Here is a 22,576-nt window from a genome sequence, read left to right on the forward strand (position 1 = left end):
AAACATAATTGAAATGAATCATGTCTGTTTATGATGTGAAATTCTTATTTATTATAAATATATCGCATCATCATCATAAAATGTAATGTTTTTACACAGCTACACAAGGTAGCATCAATTTTCTTTTAGATTATTGGAACAGATAGATATGAGACAAACACATTTAAATGATCAATATACATATAATTATTATTACAATTATTATTATTATTATGAGATAAACACATTCAGTGTATTGCTTTTCATAACTTTTACACATCACGCTAGCTGACTGACAATCCTACAATTTGTGATAAATTGTTATTCGATGAAAGTTGTCCTCAGTGGTGGAGAAAATGTTATTTCGTTATTCTTATATTCTCATAAATTTAAAAATATCACTATAACTTGACATTAAGTAAAATTGTCACACCTTCGAAAATCCCGCCTCTCTTGTCAGCCAAGTCGCGGTGCGCGCGCAGCTCGTGTCAGTTTTGTAACGTATTCTGCTCACAAATGATAACGTTTGGAGATTAAACCCTCGTGTAATAGGTTAGAAACGTTTTCAGCTGATTGGAAGCTCGTACACTACCATAAATTCAACTGTAGCAGAAGTTGTCTGGCACAGTCTTCCTTGCTTGCTGCAACTGACAGGATTTTAAAGGTGAAGTATATAATTTCAGCGCCACTAGCGGCACCAAGCGGAATTGGAAAAAAAATCGCAATAACCATTGTGCATTTTACTTTTGATTTGAAGCCTCAGTTGTATAGTTGCTCTGTCAAAATTTATAAAGAAATTAAACCATAAATACTATTTGGCGCTCTTTAAGGTGTTGTGATAAATCGCTGTCTTAGCCGCCTAGCTAATTCAACCAGCAGCATGTGCAGACTGTGCACTGATCATCTCTTTTTCTATTACTAGTTATAGTATGAGATAAATATAAATGAACATGAAGGTATGTTGAACGATACAGTACAACTTACCGAAATGCGTCATGTCTTATGTAATCTCACGTCAATGTCATGTGACATACATTTACCTTTAAAAAAGCCATTCAATGACAATAAATTAATTAGTTAGAAAAACATGAACTCTACAGGAGCATTTTGGTAAATGCACTATATTACATAGTCAATGGTTTTTTTTGTTTTTGTTTTTTTTACTTGGTCTGTTCTTCACTATTTAAAAGCAGGGTAGGTGATTTGTTCCAAATTTTTTAATTTCTTTTTTTTTGTTGTTGTTGTTGTTATGGTTGAAAGTCTCTTCACATCCTGATAGCAATCACTAAGTTAAATGGTCTAAAACTAATTAAAAAAATGTAATAATAATATGTATATATATATATATATATATCTGTGGAAGGCGTAGGTACAATGTGCAATGTTACGGTTTCCTACTTGCCTGTCAACACGGGCATTTCCATACCTCCGTGCATCATTACGTTTGATGCTATGAGTTAGTCAGACGTCAGTCACCGAGCACCGCAACCGAAACAGCAGCCATCTTTAAAGTTCTTCCTGAACCAAAACAACGAGCTTATGCTGCATTCATGCCATAACTACAGTAATTTGGAAGAGATGGAAACCGGTGACGTTATAGGCTACTCGGAGCAGTTTGTGATATGAATTTATAAGTTTCAGTGGCAACACTATCAACACTGAAATTAATCTGCAGCAGTCAGGTGGTACAAAAAAGCTATTTTTTTGTTTCATCTGACCATAGAACCTGTCCCGTTTGAGGTTCCAGTAGTGTCAGTTACTTTTCAAACGTTCTAAGGACAGATGGAAAAAAAAAAGAAAAAAAAAGAGCTTTTTGGCAGCAAACACTTAATATGGGTTTGGTTCATACAGGGAAAAAAAGTACCCCATGTGTAAAATGAAATACTCTGCTGTATCTTTAATGATGTGGGCCTAATTTTCTGCCAGAGGTCCTGGACATCTTCTTCAGATACATGGCATCATGGATTCGATCAAATACCAACAGATAAAAAATCAAAACCTGACAGCCTGTGCTAGAAATCTTATAACGGGCCATGTTTGGATCTTCCAACAGGACAGTGATCCAAAAACAAACATCAAAATCAAAACAAAAATGGGTCACTGAGCACAAAACCAAGCATCTGCAAGACCTGAACCCTATAGAAAATGAGTGGGCTGAACTGAAGAGAAGAAGCGCCAACATGGATCTGGGAATCTGAAGGATCTGGAGAGATTCTGTATGGAGGAATGGTCTCTGATCTCTTGTCAGGTGTTCTCCAAACTCATCAGGCATTATAGGAGAAGACTCAGAGCTGTTATCCTGGAAAAAGGAGGTTGCAAAAAGTATTTAATAAAAGGGGGCAAATAATTGTTCCCACTGTGTTTTGGAGGAAAACATTTATTTCATAATGTGATTTTCCCCCTTCTTTCAATTATTTTGCTTCAATAAAAAGTTAGATTTTTATTTTTTAAAAATAATAATATTTATATATATATCAAAAGGATAAACAACAGAAGTGAATCGATCAAAACGAACTTTAGCTGGAAAATAACTTTATTCTAGAGCATTCTGCTGTAAAGCCAAAACAATCTCTGTTACTTTAATTTCCTGTCACTGTAAAGCTGCTTTGAAACAATCTATATTGTTAAAAGCGCTATGTAAATGAAGGTGACTTGACTTGGAGCATCTCCATGCAACTTGTGTTTCATTGTGATTCATCAATCCACACACAATTTACCATATTCTGCCAAAAACATCATTCTGTCTTTGAAAGGTTTTCTGAGACCTCAATGGCTTTTTAAGTGGAGCATTTTCTTACATTGTGCTAATTTCCTGACCAATAAAAATATTAAAAGCTTAATATTGAGCCAATTTGGGTTTAGCCCTTTTTTTTTTTTTTTTTTTTTTTTGCCCAGGAGTGTACACTGTAATGTTCTAACACTCATACACTAGCTACTTGTTTCAATAACCCACAAAGTGTCATTGCTTGTTGTATAACATCATGATCATTTGATCTACAGATTCATTATTACTCATCACAAACACACGTTTACTGCAAGTTAATGACTTTTATTGATGCAACATTAAGGACAGATTATCAGTGCAGCTACAAGAAGAAAATAAATCATAGAACACAACCACCAATTGTCAGTTGTTTAGGTTGACTACATAACAAAAGAAAGCAAATGACTAGAATGATTGAATATTTGCAATCTTTCTTATGATATGTGAAACTACATCACATATTCCAAAGTATAACACCCACAAAAAAACAATGTCAGCCATAAATCATCCCTTTAAAAGCAAGATCCCGAGATTAAATGCACCCTTTGGTTTACCATTTTCACTGGAGATTACATAACTAAAATTCCATTTTTTTTAACTCTGCAAATCAATCCACGTGAAAAGCATGCTGAAAGCTTTCTGGTCCTCCGGTTATTTGAGTGCTTGTTTACTTTTCTTTGACGACGATGTTAGAGCATCCATGAACCTGAGTGAGTTGAGGACAATCCAGGGAGGCCAGAAGTTTGTGAGGGCCGTGACACTTGGGGATAAATTTCTCCGTCAGGTTCACTGTGGCATGGCTTGCAATGTCACTGATAAACAGACAAAAAAGTAAGAATTTATTTACATATCAATAAAAATGAATAGTAGCATGTTACATGTCCCATTCTTTTGTATAGTTTAACACGATTCATTTCCTACCCATAGTTAATGGATCTGCAGTGCTTCAGTCCCAGTCCCTCGATACGGAATATGGCGTTCTTCAGCACGCAGGGCAGTGGGTTCTGGAAAGTGATTTGGATCGGCACTTCTTTGCCCACCACACAATCACATCCAGGCTGAAAACCACAATCCAAATTATTACCACACTACAGATTACAGGACAGTCATGCAAAAGACTCCATTTTCCACCCAGCTAATAATCGTCAGTAGTTCTTGATTTTACTTCTAGCCATAAGACAGGCTTATAAAATGTATAGTTTCATCAACAAACACACATTATGTCCAGCAGGTGAAGTATAGGTTTCAAGATATTCAAACTCACAGTAATAACAAGATCTGGTGTGCACATCCTGAAGTTGAAGCGTTTGGCCACAACCTGCTTAGTTTGAGTGACCTGTCCAGCAACAGTGAGCATCATGGCTGAATGATCCACAAGGTGAGTCTTGTAATCCTCATATCGCAGGGCCCACTCCAGAACCTTGGCTAAAGAGGAATAAGAGATAAACAATGATGAATACTAATGCTTCTGTTGAAAGTAACAGTAAAATCCTCATCCCCATCATATCAGAACAATTCATATTAGACTTGATTTGATTTTAGTCTTTAAGTTTCACAATTGATGAATCTTCGACTGAATCAACTGAATAAAGACACTATTGCCTTCTGTAGAGCTGCTTATAGATTTAAGGTCTTTGCATCAATGCTTCAGATAAATGAATAAATGTAAACATTCATCTGTTGACTGAAATATTTATTATTTTTGAGATTTTTGCAAACGAGTAGTTTGTGGGATTAATATTTTTCTAGTCACTGTATTCGAGTGTGCGAGGCACTATATATATATTTGTGTTATACAATAATGTTAAAAATCCATTCTGCAGTGAAGAACATGAGCGGATTTTTACATTCTCAACTTTAGCTAAGCTCTTTCATTTCTTACATTCACTGGCCTTGAGCTCAAAGCAGGTCTGGTCCTTCTTCACCAAGGATTTTTGGACTCCGGTGTAGTATGTGGCCGACAGATGGCTGTGGAGGGTGACGCTACGAGGTGAGCTGCATTTGTTCTTCAGAGCGATGCAGATCACGGCATCCTTGCCCACACACGGTCCATCACCCTTCATGCTGACATCACAGACAACATCCTCAGCGCAGGGCAGTGGGTATGTGCATCTCCTGGAGCCGTGACGAAGGGCTGTCTCCACCGCACGACGCTCCTCCTCTGAACCTGAAGGATGTGGGGAGGGAAGCTATTACAACTATTCCGAGTGAAAGAGTCTTTAAGTGACGTGTGTGACTTTTCACCTTCTGGGTGTTTGTAGTGGTTTGTGATATCCACACGTTTGTCTGAGCCGACAGCCTTGGTGCTGATGCAATGACCCACTGCGTTCTTGTCAACGTGAACCACAGCGAAGGTTCCACATGCTGTTCTCTGCCAGAAGACTATGTCACTGTTCACCTACAGCAAGAAAATGTAGTAAAACAGGAAAATAACAGAATCAATGATGCAAGCTTCATCAAATATGAGGCAAATTTAAATTTAGCTGTAAAGCAGTCATTATCCAACTCAATTCAGTTCAAGTTTTGTTCTCATCTGATAGTGTCAGTGCAGTCAAATCAATAATATTACTGCAAAACACTAACACTATAATATTGCCATAAGATAGTGTGCATGTTACAAAGAGATTCACATGTTCTGGAATAATTGCATCAAAACCATGTGCTTAATGCTCCAATTACAAGGCATGCTCGTACCTCAGCAAAAACGAAAGGAGTGTCATATTTGAGGAAGACCTGTCCACTGCGGACCGCAGCAACAGATGTTGGGCCGCAGCGGAAGATGCCCTGGCTGGTCTCCTGAGGAGTGGAATCAACCACCTGCCAACCTCCAAAACCACATGGGAGGTCGGGACGAGCCATCCAGGCCTCATTCCACACGTGGTAGTTCCTACACGAAGAGAAGGAGAAGGATTCACATCACAGCAGAGGAGACAGAAATATAATGCAATGCAAGAGGACACAAGAAAAGATTGCAATGCAAATTCATCACTTTGTGCTTTGTCTAGAACCTTGCATAGTTTAGGCGATCACAATTAGATATATAAATATTCAATTTATATTCAGTGTATTTACATTTTCTCACCAATAGGCGGTGCTCATCAAAGCTGCTATCGCCAAACTGCATATTCAGCTTTGCAGTATACAAAGCCATTGTAAAGATATAGTCTCAATTCCTACTTGGTATCTTTATAATCAACTACTTTTGTAAGTGAAAATGTCAAATCAATGGAATCAAAAATTAATTTAGATAATACTGCTTAATGATACTATAGTTGACATTATTGCATAATGAAAGAGGTTTCTTACCAGATTGAATCACGGTTCAGGTTATCGATCAGACAGAAGTTCTCATCAAGATAAATATCTACTGTCATAGACACATCAGTGTCATGAGCAGAACAGAAGTTTGTGACCGGACGAGTGGGAATGCCCAAACATCTCAACACTATGAGAAAGAGGAGAAGAATAAGTGCATTACATCTTATTTACATCTTATCTTATTTTCTCCTTGTCCATTCTGCCTGAACGCTTACCTGTGTTGGTGACTCCAGCGAAGGCCAAGCTCTGTCCATATTTGACAGGTTTTCCTCCACATTTGTGGTATTGTTTCAGGATGGCACTGCTTCCGCACCAGGATGTAGGAGAAGTTCCGTCTCCATAGCAGTTTGACCAGTTACCCACCAACACACCACAGTCATCGTTGGCATTAATCTGTGAAAGAGTGAAGAGTGCTACATTATTATCTGTTCTCTTGCTAAACATCATCAAGTCATGATTCAGATGAAGCGTAGAGCCCATCAGGAAGTTCGTTAGGCTTCATGAGGAAAATGAAGACTTACTATAGCAGACACCACTCTGGCCACGTTAACAGGGTCGCCCCATCCTGAGCAAGGTCCACCACTCTTCTCCAACACAAACAAACACGCTGCCAAGATTCCTTCATCAAACTAAGAATCAGAGAAATTAAAAGTTAAGATGCTTTCCAAGCAGTGTGCAATTGCTGTGGTTTATGCTATGCTTGTATTCCAGCACTTCAGATCAAACATATTCCATGGCAAACATTCTGACATATATTAATGAAAAGTTTGTCTCTTACTTGGCCAAAGTTCCAGGTTCTGGATGCGATCTGACATTTAGTTCCATAGAAGATTCTGCCCGTGTCATTCAGCACATACTCAACTCTCTGAGCCTCCTCATCCAGGTACACAGAGTCATCTAGTAAAGAAAGAGAGTGCTGACATTTAAACTGAGAAGCTTCATATACTGTAGTTTCGAGAATGGTTTCATTTGTTTTTTCTTGATTCAGTTTTACAACCATTTACCGATTATAATAATCAGTGTTCCTTCTAATGGGTAGATGCTTGATTAACATCCAGTGCCATTCTTTACAAAGACATTTGTAGAAATATACAAATACAGCCTGTATTGAAAACATTATATAATATATTTATATATCTTGCAAATTAATAAGTGCGGCATGTTTTTGTTTGCAAGATTTCTCACAGCTACAGTCCTGTATTAAAAATTAATTAACATTAAGACTTCTGCATGGAATTTCTGAAGTGCACAGTTTACATTGCGTTCAAAAGTCTGAAATGCAGTTCTCTTCCTCTTCATACTGTACATACCTTTACACCAGGGGTTGAACAGCATGTAAATGTCATTGCAAGGGTTGCATGATGACGTGGCTCTGCCTCTTGGGCCGCAAGTCACAACGGTGAGGCTGTATCGTCCAATACAAGCAGTCGGAAGGGAGTACACAGCCAGTTTGACTCGGTTTTGCACCCTTTCGACAATCTTGGCCTCCCAGCGAGATTTTTTGAATTCTTCCACTAATGGAACAATCACCAGAGTGCCATTGCATATTGATGGAGCATTACCTGTAAAATACAAACAGCAAGAAATAACCAGGGTTATTATCATTAACTAAAAGTAAAAAAAAAAAAAAAAACTCAAGCTCATCCAAAAGACTTAACCAACCAAGTCTCAGCTCCAGGTGAAGTTTGTCACATTTCGGATTGAACGGCCGGGACAGCTCAACCCACATCTGGAAACACTGTCCTCTACGGACAATGAGGTTATCACTACGATAACAATTGGTGTGATGCTCCAGACGATTCTGACACTTCCAGGATTTTATCAGGTCAACACAACGCACCTGCAGAACCAAATCTGAGGAAAACCAAGCAGAATAAATCAATCAGGAGCTGGACTGGTACTGTTTGCGTGTTGGTCAAAAATGAATGAATTTTTTTTTAATGAACTTTTTGTATTCTTTTATTTAGTATTTAGTATTTTTATGACATTTTATGATACTAAATTGTATTTATGCAGTATTTATAATCCATTTATTCACTTTTTGAGCATGTACCTGACAATTAAATTTCCAATTTAAACGCTCATAAATCTTTAATGCTTTAGAGCACAGACTTCAGTTTGGTCTCTTTTTAAAAGACGAAACTTGGCAGATTATTGCTGAAGTAAAAAAAAAATAAAAATGTGAAAAAGTTTACAAATTTGTCATGAAAAATGCACAAAAATACCATTTTCAGTTTCTATATGAAATATATATTTTCCAAAACACGTTTTACTCTAAAACTGTGGGAAACTCAAAGCCATAAATCTAAACAAGCTGTGTTCCAAATTTGAAGTTGATATCTCAAACAATTTGCTTTCAGTAAGATTTTGTTTGGGTGCAGTACCAAACGTTTCCACTAGATGAAATTCGTCTCCCATTCCAATGCGCTCATTTTTGACTGCGAACAATACAAAGTCTGACTTTTTTTTTTTTCAGGACCATTTAATCTTTTCGAACAATGTCCATGATTTTTTTTCTTCTTTTTTGTTTGTTCACACAGCAATTGCCAAAACCTTTGCCAAGTTTCGCAACGTAAACGTTTTCGCTAAAAAATGACCGAACAGCACCAAAGGGTTAATAAACACGTTTCACAAAAACAGAACAGATCTACAAGTCTTACCTTCACAGGTACGCACACATTCATCAGCACACTCATTGTGGAAGACTTGCTTGCAGTCATAGTCACAGCGAGGTCTCACGTAGTCGCAAGGGGTCGCACAAGGGTTGGCGCACGGGTTGACACAAGGATTCACATAAGGAACCACGCAAGGTTTGATCACAGGTTTCACACAAGGAGGGACCAAAGGCTTCACGCAAGGGTCCACACAAGGAGGGACCAAAGGCTTCACGCAAGGGTTCACACAAGGAGTGACCAAAGGCTTCACCCAAGGGTCCACACAAGGGTTCTGGTACACCGGCGCGCAGTGTTGTCCGAGTGTTGCGGCTGGGAAACGGCCGATGTTGCAGAAGTTGTTGGTCTGGCCCCACCTAAAGAAAGACATGCTGTAAAGAAGTGCAGAAAAAGAAGAAGGAGAGTGATATTGTCACCTAAATGGTTAAACATTCATGTACTGTAGGCCTATAACATCTTTCAAGGACTCCATCTCTAAATTTCAACAGAAAACCCTGAAAAAAAGTATACTTTATTGAATTTGAAATATATTCCCTTTTTCAATACATTGCAAATATATAGCCTACTAACAATTTTTAACTAAGTATACTTGAAGTTGTTCCAATTTAGCACACAAAAGTACACTAAATATTCCTAAAGTTATGCTTTACTACAATTTAATTACAACTAAATACTTAGTACAAAATGAGTTGGTTTCAAAATAGCACACTTCAAGTTAACTAATCAGTTACACACTTGAAGTGCTAAATTAGTCTGGCTGCAAGTATACCAATGCAAACATATTTATTTTTCACCATAGCTATATAAAGATGCACTGAATTGGATATTTGCTAATTTTTTTAGTTGATTACTTACATGTTTGCGGTTCGTTCTCTGGAGTGATGTTGAATCTGAAGAGAGTAACAGTTCTTATTGAACTCAAATTACTGAAGTAAAGTAAGTCTGTCTGGAACCACGGCTTCTTGCGCTGTGACACTTCTCTCCACTGTAGTCTGGTATATATTCACATCTCCATTCCCAGCCCATTCACGTGAGTAACTGAAGTGCCTACAGTGTTTCCTTGTCTCATGGGAGGGAGGGAAGGATTGGAGATGAATCACACAGGTTAATTCGAAAAACGAATGTGCAAATTTACGGTTTAGTATAATTGCTCTGATAGTAGGCTATAATTGGTATAAGCATAATTAAATTTTAATGGAGCAATTCCAGCATACAGGAGCACATAAGCACATTTATGCCTGGATTAGCCTATACAGTTTTGACACACCTCATTCTCTGTTTTACACTGTAATAAAATACTGTATAAAGTATTAGAATTATAAACAAATTGAACACTCATCAAATTCGCGGCCCTCTAGATTTCAACAAGCTGGCTTCTCTCAACCAACTAAAAATAATCAAAAAAGTATATTTGTCTTGTCTTCCAGTAAAAATACCTAAATATCCTTAAACAAGAAAATTGGAAAATTGCTTTTTCTTCTTTTCTTTTAAGCATAAATCTAACAAAAGTAAGTGAGGTTAATGTGCAAAGAATTATTACATTAAGGATGCTTAGACATTTTTCCTGAAATATTAGATGAAAAATGTAATTAAGAAAATTACCTTTTTCCCTAATCCTCCAATAATTTCTTAATATAATTCTATGCATTTACTTATAAGACCTTTTTGAATGTTAATATTAATTGACAATTTGAGAGAGATTGTGTGCTAATTTTATATTTCACAAGGAGTAAATAAGAACTTTTCAAGACTGTTATGAGACCGCTATTAAATACTTTAGTAAATGTTTAGTACTTTATGGTGTGACTTGCTTAACTTTATCTAAAACTATATCATTTAATAATAATCTTGATGTCGGGAAAAATTCAGTTCAACCAAAAGTGTTTCCGTGAAGCAATTTACACACCCAGATCCTTTCTGCAAGTCTTCTTTAGGCACAAACAGACACACCACAGGTTTAAACGGTTTCCTTCTGCGTTTCATAACTGTCATCAAAAAATAAATCACAAAAAATAAAAGGATTAGGATAAGGACTTAACTGTAATTTGCATCATGACCGTTAAAGAAAATAATCTGAGCACAACAGGGCAAAACACCCAGCGTTAATGTTGGGTTTGGCGATCATGCCATCAGTCAAACGATTCGCCCAATCTCTATTTCCTTATTGCATAAATTGGTTGAACACATGAATTTGAGTAAATTATCAATTAATTGAGGGGCAAGTGTTGTGCATGAATTATAAATCTAACCTTCACTGATTTTTTGGTCTGGCCTCAATTAATTAATAATTAATTAATAATAGAGTTATTAAGCACAATCATCCTGCATGTTTAAATCTCCATTTGCTTCTGAATGCGCATCTGATTTTCCCAGTGAACGACTAATTATCAGACCAGATCACTTTCCCATGTAACTTGACCCTGCATGCTCTTTGTGTAAAAGCCCTAATTTTGCATATCTTATTCAGTGGGCAAAACTATACAACACTTGTTCACCCAGAAGAAACTAAGTGATATTTGGAATGACATGAGAGTATGATGACAGTATTTTCATCTTTGGGGAAACTATCAAGCAATACTGTAAAGCAGACTTACTGGACATGCAAGATCATTTGTGTCTCCTCCTTCGGGTAGTTCTTGTGCTTTGAAGTTTAGTCATGAAAAGTAAATTATGTTGTTACAGTTTGGACAGCAAGGAGGATTACAGATTTAATGCCACTGAATCTCTTAAATGATTCAGTCTGGATACTAATGGCACTAATTAGGTCAGAACAAGATCTCATACATAATTCTGACTGAACTCAACGTCTCAGCTATCTATCTATCTATCTATCTATCTATCTATCTATCTATCTATCTATCTATCTATCTATCTATCTATCTATCTATCTATCTATCTATCTATCTATCTATCTATCTATCTATCTATCTATCTATCTATATTAAGTGTGTGTGTGTGTGTGTATATATATATATATATATACATATATATATATATATATATATATATATATATATATATATATACAGTATATATTGTAATATTGTATGTATGTGTGTGTGTGTGTGTGTATATATATATGTGTGTGTATGTGTGTGTAATTATGTAAACAAATGAACACTTTTCAAATTTGCGGCCCTCTGTCTAGATTTCAACAAGCTGGCTTCTCTCAATCAACTAACAATAATAAAAAAGTATGTTTGTCTTCTTCAAGTAAAAATACCTAAACATCCTTAAACAGGAAAAGTGGAAAATTGCTTTTTCTTCTTTTACAGTTTTTCTCAGTCGCTTTGGTGCATTTCTCATAACACTATTTACATTTGCACAACAGTTAATGCAGTTCTCAAAACAATTAGTACAAACTGCAAAACCTAGTTGATAACCTGCAAAAGCGTGTCACTTGCTCAAAATGGATAGCTCATTCCTCAAAAGCAAGTATTTATGTCAATGAATGTGTCAGTGTCATCAAAATGAAAAGTCCTGACACCATCGTTTATGAACAAGATAGTCAAATGGCTTAGTCATGTTTTCATTATGACAGTTTACTCTGTAAATGTTTTCCAATGCAAAAAAGTCAGATCTTGGTGACACTACCTGAAAATGCTCAAGACAGCACTAAATACTATTTGCACAGCCATTTGAAAAATACAGTAAAGTTACACATTACTGTATTTATGAGGTAACTGAGTACAAGACACTGAATATGTATGTTTCACATTTTTACTGCATATGCTCTTTGCAATTCTAATTTGTTCACAGCATTGTGCAAAAGAAAAAATACACCATTATTTACAACAAACATAAACTCCCTTTGGGTAGAGCTGTGCACAACTGTAAACAATATTGCAGTAGGCCTATATACTGTATTGGAAGTGAACATACAACATACATAGGACTCTAATCATTCATGCACATCCAGACGTTCCTCTCTGTCTGGTCACATAATTTCATCTACATCCCAGCGAATATCATCTCTTGCTCAATTGCAAATTGTTCAATTTAGGAGACTTTTTCAGGATTTTTTTGTTGTTGTTGTTTTTTTAAATGACAGATTTTGACAACTAGTTCAACATTTTTGTATGTAATGACTCAAGCAATGAAATGAGGACTATTAGTTTTATATGGAATGACTATTCAGCATTCACAAGTATAGTTAATTTTGACTGACATGACATAAGCAAATGATAATGTTATAAAACAGCAGAGAGTTGTATGAAAGCAATTGATGCATGTCCAAAAGCATTTGCAATTTGTTGGAAGGAATGAGAAACTGCTACTATGATGTGCACAAATGACTAAATGTTGTGGAGGTTGAACTAACTGTTGTGCAAATGTAAATAGTGATGTGAGAAATGCACCAAAGCGACTGAGAAAAACTGTAAACATAAATCTAACAAAATAAGTGAGGTTAATGTGCAAAGAATTGTCACACACACACACACACACACACACACACACACACACACACACACACACACACACACACACACACACACACACACACACACACACACACACACACACACACACACACAGTAATACTTTTCTTTCAATTACTGACATCAATAGACTGATGGAAGCCAATAATATGTGTAAATTATGCCACTATATTTTTCTGGCTTTCAAGAAAATAATTATGTTTAGTCATAATCATACACTGTTCACTCGTTGGCCAGAGGAGAACTGGTCCCCGACTGAGCCTGGGTTTCTCCCAAGGTTTTTTTTCTCCATTCTGTCTCCTGATGGAGTTTTGGTTCCTTGACACTGTTGCCTTGGCTTTTGGCTTGCTTAGTTGGGGACATTTAATATTCAACAATATTATTGATCTGCCTTACTTAGGGTGGACGATGACGCAATTTGCTTCTAGAAACTAACTTTGTTGTATTATTTCCATGTTATCGCTGTGAAGCTGCTTTGATACAATCTGTATTGTAAAAATAGCTAAAGGTGACTTATGATGGTTTATAGGCTACATCTGTTCCTACAGTGCATATGTTTGTACAATGTATTAACTAAGCAAATATTTATACTACAATTTATAAGTTGTGTTTCTCAGAGAACATAAAGGTGCTGTATGGTTAGATGCAATATCAGCAGTGGCCAAAAGAGGGCTTTAAAGAGCATCTGAACCATCAGTCGTTCTTGCTTGAGATCACGCCTGTCTCTGAAACCTGCTGTCCCGTTGTTGACTACTAATTTAAGGACCACAGTGTTTATTTATTATAAAAACTGTTCTTATTATAAAAACAACCGCTCACTCAGATGACATTTTTATCCTTTCAATCAACCTCCGAAATGCATGCATCGCCCAGATAAAGACATCTAGCATAGAATGTTATGCAATCATTCAATTTGGACATGCCTTATAGAAGGCAGCTTTGTTCAGGTTTGCATCTTTGCAGTCAACAAAAATCTTTCCAATAGGGGGCAGGTATTTGCCTGCTTTATATGGTGATATATAGTGCACATGTCCAAAACAATAAATATATGAACAAACAGGCTACAAATATACTGTTCTATAAAGAAACCACATCTGGAATGAGTTCCCAGTGTGTTTTGTGTGAGAGAGAAAGCATGAGTATACAAAGCACAAATATACAAAGCATGTACATGTGTGAGTGTGTGCTGTGAAACCACACACCACCAGGAAACCGGTGAGAACATGCTATTTCAGCAGATCTGCCAAAGCCATTTCACTTCCTCTCAAGAGAATTAGAACAGCACTATTATATATATTCCAAAAGAATAGTGTTGTCTAACAACACTTGTTCTACTGACTGTATGGTTATGATCTTATATATAAACCTATGTCTACATAGCCTACATCAATACACACACACACACACACACACACACACACACACACACACACACACACACACACACACACACACACACACATATATGCATCTGGCAGTAGATCCTTCAAGTCCTGTAGGTTGTGAGGTGGAGTGGAGCCACCTTGGATCGAACTTGTTGGTCCAGTACATCTCACAGTCACAGATGCTCAATTGGATTGAGATCTGGAGAATTTGGAGGCCAGAGCAACACCTTGAACTCTTCATCATGTTCCTCAAACCATTCCTGAACAATATTTGCAGTGCGATTACATTATCCCGCTGAAAGAGTTCACTTCCACCAGGGAACACCGTTGTCATGAAGGGATGTGTCTGCTCTGCAACAATGTTTAGATCGGTGGGATCCGGACCCAGTGTTTCCCAGCAGAACATTGTCCAGTGTCACACTCCTTCCACCGGCTCGCCGTCCCACAGTGATCCTGGTGCATCACTTTAACACAGCACACACACACACACACACACACACACACGGCTGTCCACGTGATGTAAAAGAAAATGGGACTCATTAGACCAGGCAAACTTCTTTCACTGCTTCAAGGTCCAGTTCTGATGCTCGCGTGCCAATTGAAGCGCTTTCGACGGCGGACAGGGGTCATTTAGGCACTTGGATTGGTCTGACCCAGTCGCCTTGACATACTGTAAAAATTTGGCCCTTGTCAAAGTCACTCTTTATTCAGGCCCATTTCTCCTGCATCCAACATGTTGATTACAAGAACTGTTTGTTTGCTTATCTAATGTTTTACTATCTAAATGTATTCACTTCACCTGTGACTGCTCGATAATCCAAAAGAATAGTATTGTAATTTGCAACCAAATTCTAGAATATCAACATTAAAATCACCTGATTTATCGTGATGAGGCAAACTGATAATGACTTTATATTTGAATGATTCCTGACTGGTTAACTGGGTCACATCTAAACACATGTTCCAGGTGTGTTCTGATGTTACCGAGAGCAGGGGGGAAACAAAAATGCTAAATGCAACTAATACATTGCAACTAACCATTTAGTCATGCATTGATATGATAAAGAAAATAGACTTAGCAACTTTTAAAAAACACAGTAATTCGGGTTGCTAGAAGCTCGCTAATTTAAAGAGACACTGACGTGGCAGGATGTGGGGCATCCACTCATCCTCAAAATACATGAACAACATTAGGCCTACACAAGGTAAAACATTAATTAACTACATTAAATATTCGGCAAATCACACTCATTGCATGTATACAATTTTAAGAGTCAGATCAAGAAATAGCTTTACTGTATTTTACTGTATGTTGAACAAAATACATACTAAAATGTGAAGCAATTAAAAACCTCAAGTTTATATATATATGTTTTTCTTGGCTGGTTGCTTAAGACTTGTTTTGAAACAATTCCTCAGAAGAAAAACAAAAAAAATCAAACTTAGTAAGAGGAAGACACACTTCCGCATGCAGGATGGAGGTCAAATGGGTCAAAGGAGATGCTGGTCCAATGCCTATAAAAAACAACAACAGCTAATGGCAGGTCTCGTTATGAATCATATTGAATAACTGTCATTTAAAAAAAAAAAAATCAAAAACATGGTTAAACTCTTTGCTTTATGTCTGTTTTATAATAATAATAAAAAAACGATGTTAGAAATTAAAGATCCATTTTGTGCTATATTGCAACGCCTCTTTTTATTTTACCACATTTGACACATACTTCACACAGAGGCAGAACAAGTACACTCCAAGCTACAACTAACCACAAACCTATTGAGGTTAGTTTCAAGAAACAAAACAAGCTATCGAGATCTCTGAAAGATGTCAAACAGATGGAGACAGATAAAATGAAAACAAGTGTAAAATAATATTGCACTTACTTGCTGTAGCATCAATAAAAAAAATGCATGTTGTAAATTTTGTATGTTATTAATAGTGAAAAAGCAAGCATACAACTCTCTTAGGATTTTATATGTTTTTTTTGCAAGGCAGGTGTTTCGGTTTATTTGTGCATGTAAGCGGCCACTTTGCAAACACACCACATACCACACAGCAACACATTAAAAATACGTTCAAAACATCTTAGCAACATGTGAGGTTTTGTGGCTTTTCTTCCGATTATTTATTTAGTTTTTATAAGTTGTTATTCTGATTATTACCATTATTATTGCCAGTCATGAAGGTGATGTTGCTATTTCAATTAAAGCAACATTTAGTGACCTATTATCTTTTCAAAGTCCGCAAAAAAACTAAAAAAACAAATGCGAATTAGATGCTTTTCCATCAAGTTGTTCGAGCGGATGATACTGGTGACCAACTGTAAAAAAAAACTCCATCAGCGGAAAAATCCGATTAGTCGCGTGCGTTTAATGCGCTACGTTTATTCAACAAATGCGTTTCCATCTCCCGTTGTTCGCTTTTTTTCGCACAAGTCAAAAACCAACACATTCAACCACCTCAAGCGTGCGTAAAAACTTTTTTTGCGAATTAAGCGATATTTTTCTGAAATTTGCCGTTTCCATCACTCGTTTCTGATGCGATACTTCAAAATGTGCATAAAAACAGGGTGATGGAAATGGGTAGTAACTGATTACATGTAATCTCTGGATTACATAATCAGATTCCAAAAATTAAGTACTCGTAAATTATATTACGTTTTAAAATACTGGTAATCAGACTACAGTTAGCCTACTTCTTATTGATTAGGGGAGCGCGGGGCACAACCTAACGCGGGGTTAGTTGTAACACGCTTGTTTTAAATACTCCCGCACATGCTTGGATGACGAAACTTTGTTTTTTTACTAGTTGTCATATCAACACACTATATATAAAAAAAAAAAATCCGGCAAAAATTTTTTTTTGGGAAGATATCCATAGACATTTATTAAACCATAGCAAAAGTAAATTTCTTACTTACGTTAATTTTTCATCTCTATTTTTTGTGTTTATTTAAAATAAGACAAATCTGATATTATTTTAATCTCCAATATGTTATTTAACAGTTGAGATAGTTCTTTAATGCTTCGCTAACTAGCAGAAGACACTAGCAGGGTTTAAATCCCAGTTGTGCAGGCGAGGGCATGTTGTAACACTGCGTTACAATGTGCCCCTATTAGAAATATGCTATTATATTCTATACTTTTATTAATTTTATTGAGAAAACGTGAGAAAAAGGTGAATAAAGACTGAGTGTCAATGTTCAGAAATTACTAATTATTTATTTGTTTTGAACTATGTTGTATAGCTGTTTCCTGTGTTTGTAGTCAAAACTCAAAAATGAGTTTATATTTAATTATTAAAAATTGCCATTATTTTATATGAAAAAGTTTTTTAATTGTATTTTATTTAGAAAATATTTTAGTTTGTCTTGTATATTTTTTTATTAGATCAGATAACATTTTAAGCTGCCATATGTTATGTTACAATGTGCCCCACACATGTTACAATGTACCCCACCTATGGGGCATGTTGTCACATTTCACTTCCATTCTTTTGGGGTATATCAAGAAAAAAGTATATACTGTATTAATAAAACAAAAACACATAATTGTACTAGACATGTGGGAAATTAATGTGGGAAAAAATAAATACTCTGAACCATAAGTAGATTTACACAAACTGAGAAAGTCAAAAAGCGTTAGGTTGTGCCCCGCTCTCCCATACATGATTACATGTTCATTCTTACAATGGCAGAAAATTATTCATAATTCATTGATTCTCATATTGTTAATAACAAAAATAGATTTTTTTTGTCTTTATTTTATTTATTTATATTTTAATAACTCACATTGCGTTCCCATATGAACGTCAAAAGCAACCCAAATTTACAGCATATGCAGAGATGCCATTAAACGAGCTGCCCTGAGACGACCCGTCTAGGCCACACTTCTTCATTTCATCACCCCACTGTTATACACCGCGGATGTGATAAACATCAACCATCACAGTGTTTAATAGTTTTTTGTGCGTGCTCCCACAACATGGCTTCCTCCGGCTAGTGCAGGGTTCACCAATCTCGGTCCTGGAGGGCCGCTGTCCTGCAGAGTTTAGCTCCAACCCCAATTAAACACACCTGAACCAGCTAATCAAGGTCTCATTAGGCATACTAGAAACTTTCAAACAGGTGTGTTGAAGCTGGTTGGAGCTAAACTCTGCAGGACAGCGGCCCTCCAGGACCGAGATTGGTGAACCCTGGGTTAGTGAAACAGAAGTCTAACACATTAGAAGGAAGTACGTCATCGTATTTACTTCCGTGTTGCAAAATAAGGTGGATAGAAACTTCCCCACCAATATATTTTTCTATCTTTAGAGAAATTTGGTTTTGGGGACTTTTTCTGCAAAGCAATTAAAACCTTACTGGCAATAGCTCTATCAAACTGAAAAATGGAACTTCCCCTAGATTTAATCAGGAACGGGGCATTCGTCAGGGATGCCCGATTTCCCCTTATCTGTTTTTACTTCGTACACAAATTCTCACAAATCATGTTATACAAGGAATTTCTATTGCGGGTAGGGATTTCATCATCAGTCAGCTTGCTGACGATACCACAATCTTTTAAAAAAATGCTAGCCAGATACCTGTCGCCATTCAAGTAATTAGCCAGTTTTCAGAGGCCTCTGGTCTATACCTAAATATTAATAAATGTGAACTGTTGCCTTTAAAAGATTGTAATATACAAACTATTTGCAACATTCCGATCAAGGAAGAAGTTACGTACTTAGGTATTATTATCTCTAAAGATCAGAAAATGAGATGTCCATTAAATTTCTCTCCAATCATTAAAAAAAACTCATTGAAAAAACAAATTGAACCAGTGGTTGCAAAGGGACTTATCTCTAAAAGGCAGAGTGTTGCTTATCAAGGCTGAAGGGATATCTCGGCTTACATACGCAGCTCTCTCTTTACACATGGACAGTAAAATCTGTAAAGACATTGATAGAATGCTTTTTGACTTCATCTGGAAAAAATCGTGCCCATTATATTAAAAAAAGTGTCTTTATGAATAATTATGAATCTGGTGGGCTCAACTTTTTGGACTTCAATACTCTAAATCAGGGGTGTCCAAACTCAGTCCTGGAGGGCCACTGTCCTGCAGAGTTTAGCTCTAGCCTGCCTCAACACACCTACCTGGAAGTTTGTAGAATGCCTAGTAAGACTTTGTTGATTAGCTGGTTCAGGTGTGTTTAATTGGGGTTGGAGCTAAACTCTGCAGGACAGTGGCCCTCCAGGAGCAGGATTGGACAGGATTTTATTCCCCACTATATATTCTCTCGCTTTGGTGGTCTGGGCTTTATTTTGAACTGTAACTACAAACTCCCTGTAAAACTGTCCACTTTTCACAAGCAGGTCCTTCTAGCTTGGTCTCTAATTTATAAGCATAACTTCTCACCTCACAGGCGTCTAATTTGGAATAACACAGATATTTTATAAGAACAAGTCACTCTTTTTTGAGAATTGGGTACTTCATCAGATTCTGCTGGTGGACCAGCCATTTAATGGAGAGGGGCGACTTTCCTCCTATAGAGAGTTTTTATCAACATGTAACATTCCAGTTACGCCAAGAGAATTTGCAATTGTGTTTGACGCCATTCCATCAGGCACAATCATGCTTTTTAGGTCTACTGGCAGACTTCCACTTACTTCTGTCTCCCTCCCCGATGTGGCTGAATCACCAGTTGGAAGAATCAGTTTTTCCCAACTTCCTCAAAATAATAAGAACATTCGTGCATTATTTCAGAAAGAATTGTTTCTATTCCAGATATTACTTTTTATTGGAACCGATTTGTAAATGACATTGACTGGAAAAAGGTTTGGATGATTCCTCACAGATACTTGATAGCAAACAAGGTGAAAGAAGTGTCGTTCACAGATATTACCCTGCTAATCATTACATGATTAAATATAAAAGAGACATCAATACAAACTGTTCTTTTTGTGAAGACAACCCAGAAACTGTTTTGCACCTCTTTTGGTTTTGCTCACACACCAGTACATTTTGGCAAAACTTCAGCAGATTCATCATTGACCATATTTATAAAGACTTTACCTTATTTTGGATGAATGTATTTTGCTTTAATAGAAGTCAAAGTAAAGAAAAGATGTACTTCATTATAAATGTATTAAGTCTTTTGACAAAATTTCACATTCATAAGTGTAAATTCAGCACTAAAAAAACTAATTTTGTAATTTTTCTCCATGAAGTTGTACTTTATATTAATCTGATTTCTGGCTCCAACAACAAAAAGGCAGTTAAAACTGTCAACATATGGTCCTCTTTCTCTTTGTAATGGCCCATAAGCTTCCCCTGGCAATATTGTATTGTATTCTGTTTATGTACTATAATTTTGTATGTTGTTAAGTATATTTTGGTTAGTCAACTGTGATTTGTACCCTTTTTTGCAAAAAAAAAAAAAAAAAAAAGGAGAGTAACTTCCCTAAGCACTTCCCCTCGGGGGAATCCTTGCTGCCATTTTGAAGTGTGTTCCACTTCGTGAAGTGGACGAGAGAAGTTTATATGGACAGACCCTCGTTCCATCAATTTTGACCGAGGGAGCGAGTTCATATGTACATTTCAGGCACCTGTATGTCCCACAATGCAGTACGATTGTGACGTCACCGCAGATCTCGTCTAATCACCACCACAACAAACAACTCTTTGATATATTAATTATATATATATATATTTATTTATTTATTTATTTATTTATTTAAAACAACCCAAACACACCTTTTTTTTGCTCACACATTTGGATGCTGCATTAAACAACTTCTTAAAGGAATAAAAAAATGAAATAATAAATCAACTCCATAGCTGATTCTAAGTGATCAAGGGCTTAGGACGTTCCAATCATAGACAGTACAAGAAATGGACACAGCGACCCCATTGGATTCAACGGAGAAAAGTGAAGTCAATTAGAAGCACTGACTTCCTGATGGCTGAGCGTACTGCGCAGACTCAAACTGAGCTTGACGACGTAGATGTGACGTGAGCAACCTGTCTGTCTTCTAGTAGCTGTGCCAAGAGAAATCTGAATCATTCCCTTCCGAAACTTGCAGAGACGGAGAGTGTGAGTAGGAGGTGTCCATGAGCTAGGAGCAGGAGAAACTTTTGCTAAGTATTCTGATTAATTACTTTGTCATTTTGCCTCCACGTCCCTCCGATTGCCCGCAAGCTTCTCCTCCTGTCCATACGGTAATCTCTCTACTGTGCGACAGAGAGTCGCGTGGTTATGATGCAATCGTTAGCCTATTTTTACAAAAACTGCTTCTACGGTGCAGTAACATAAGTTACAATGTAATGGTATTTTATACATTTTCGTGTTTTTTTAGAAATAAATAAAGGACAAATGGAGTCTTTAAACGCCTCAGATGTAATGTTATTCACTGTCACAGTGACGCCAAAATGAATGGGAGTCAATGGAATGCTAACAGCAGGTGATGGTCTGCTAATCAATGGCGGCCCCCGGGGAAGCTTCAGTTTCCGGCTGAAAGATTACCCCCTTGGTTCCAATTCAGCCCATTGCAGTTTCCGCCAGTATAGTGAGCACTTGTACAACGTAAGCAATGACATACATCTGAGTGAACGAGACGGAGGGAAGTTTGCGAGTGAAGGGCATGACAATTTTGGACTGGAACGGAGCCCGAGTCTACTTCATATACTTCAGGCAGCTCCATATACCACAATGCAACACGATTGTGACGTCAACGCATATTGCGGTTAATTTACCCCAGCACAAAAAACTCAATAATCTATTAATTATTAATATATATATATATATATATATATATATATATATATATATATATATATATATATATATATATATATATTAGGGCTGTCAAAAGATTAAAAATCGCATCCAAAATAAAAGTTTGTTTTTAATAATATATGTGTGTGTACTGTGTATAATTAAATTTTTATATATAAATACACACACATGCATGTATATATTTAAGAAAAATGTGTTATTTATATATATAAAAAAATTATATTTATATATAATATAATCTATAT

At 36.6% G+C, this 22,576-nt stretch overlaps 1 protein-coding gene across 2 annotated transcripts; it reads right to left on the bottom strand.

Annotated features, from left to right (window-relative positions):
• Positions 1-3,011: 3,011 nt before the first annotated feature.
• Positions 3,012-9,767, bottom strand: tgm1l3 (transglutaminase 1 like 3). 2 transcript variants are annotated; one of them, XM_079849952.1, is made up of 14 exons: positions 9,589-9,767; positions 8,722-9,089; positions 7,724-7,915; positions 7,372-7,623; positions 6,840-6,958; positions 6,583-6,690; positions 6,277-6,454; positions 6,050-6,188; positions 5,438-5,630; positions 4,988-5,141; positions 4,626-4,910; positions 4,008-4,168; positions 3,665-3,801; positions 3,012-3,555 (listed from the first exon to the last, which is right to left on the bottom strand). In XM_079849952.1, coding segments are annotated over exons 1-14 (2,433 nt in total). In that variant the 5' UTR covers positions 9,591-9,767; the 3' UTR covers positions 3,012-3,410. The 2 variants fall into 2 exon arrangements, with proteins under 2 accessions (XP_079706078.1, XP_079706077.1); XM_079849951.1 differs by having other exon boundaries at positions 8,722-9,104.
• Positions 9,768-22,576: the final 12,809 nt, after the last annotated feature.

The sequence above is a fragment of the Squalius cephalus genome, assembly GCF_949319135.1.
Source record: "Squalius cephalus genome assembly, chromosome: 18".
Taxonomy (NCBI): Eukaryota; Metazoa; Chordata; class Actinopteri; order Cypriniformes; family Leuciscidae; genus Squalius; species Squalius cephalus.

What these genes read in the sequence shown, in the direction of transcription:
- tgm1l3 (XM_079849951.1), bottom strand. Translation starts at nt 9,103, where the DNA reads ATGTCTTTCTTTAGGTGGGGCCAGACCAACAACTTCTGCAACATCGGC. An exon ending in TCACCTGGAGCTGAGACTTG is followed by an intron (nt 7,624 to 7,723) that starts GTTGGTTAAGTC and finishes TGTATTTTACAG; the next exon opens with GTAATGCTCCATCAATATGC. An exon ending in CTGAACCGTGATTCAATCTG is followed by an intron (nt 5,631 to 6,049) that starts GTAAGAAACCTC and finishes CTCTTCGTGTAG; the next exon opens with GAACTACCACGTGTGGAATG.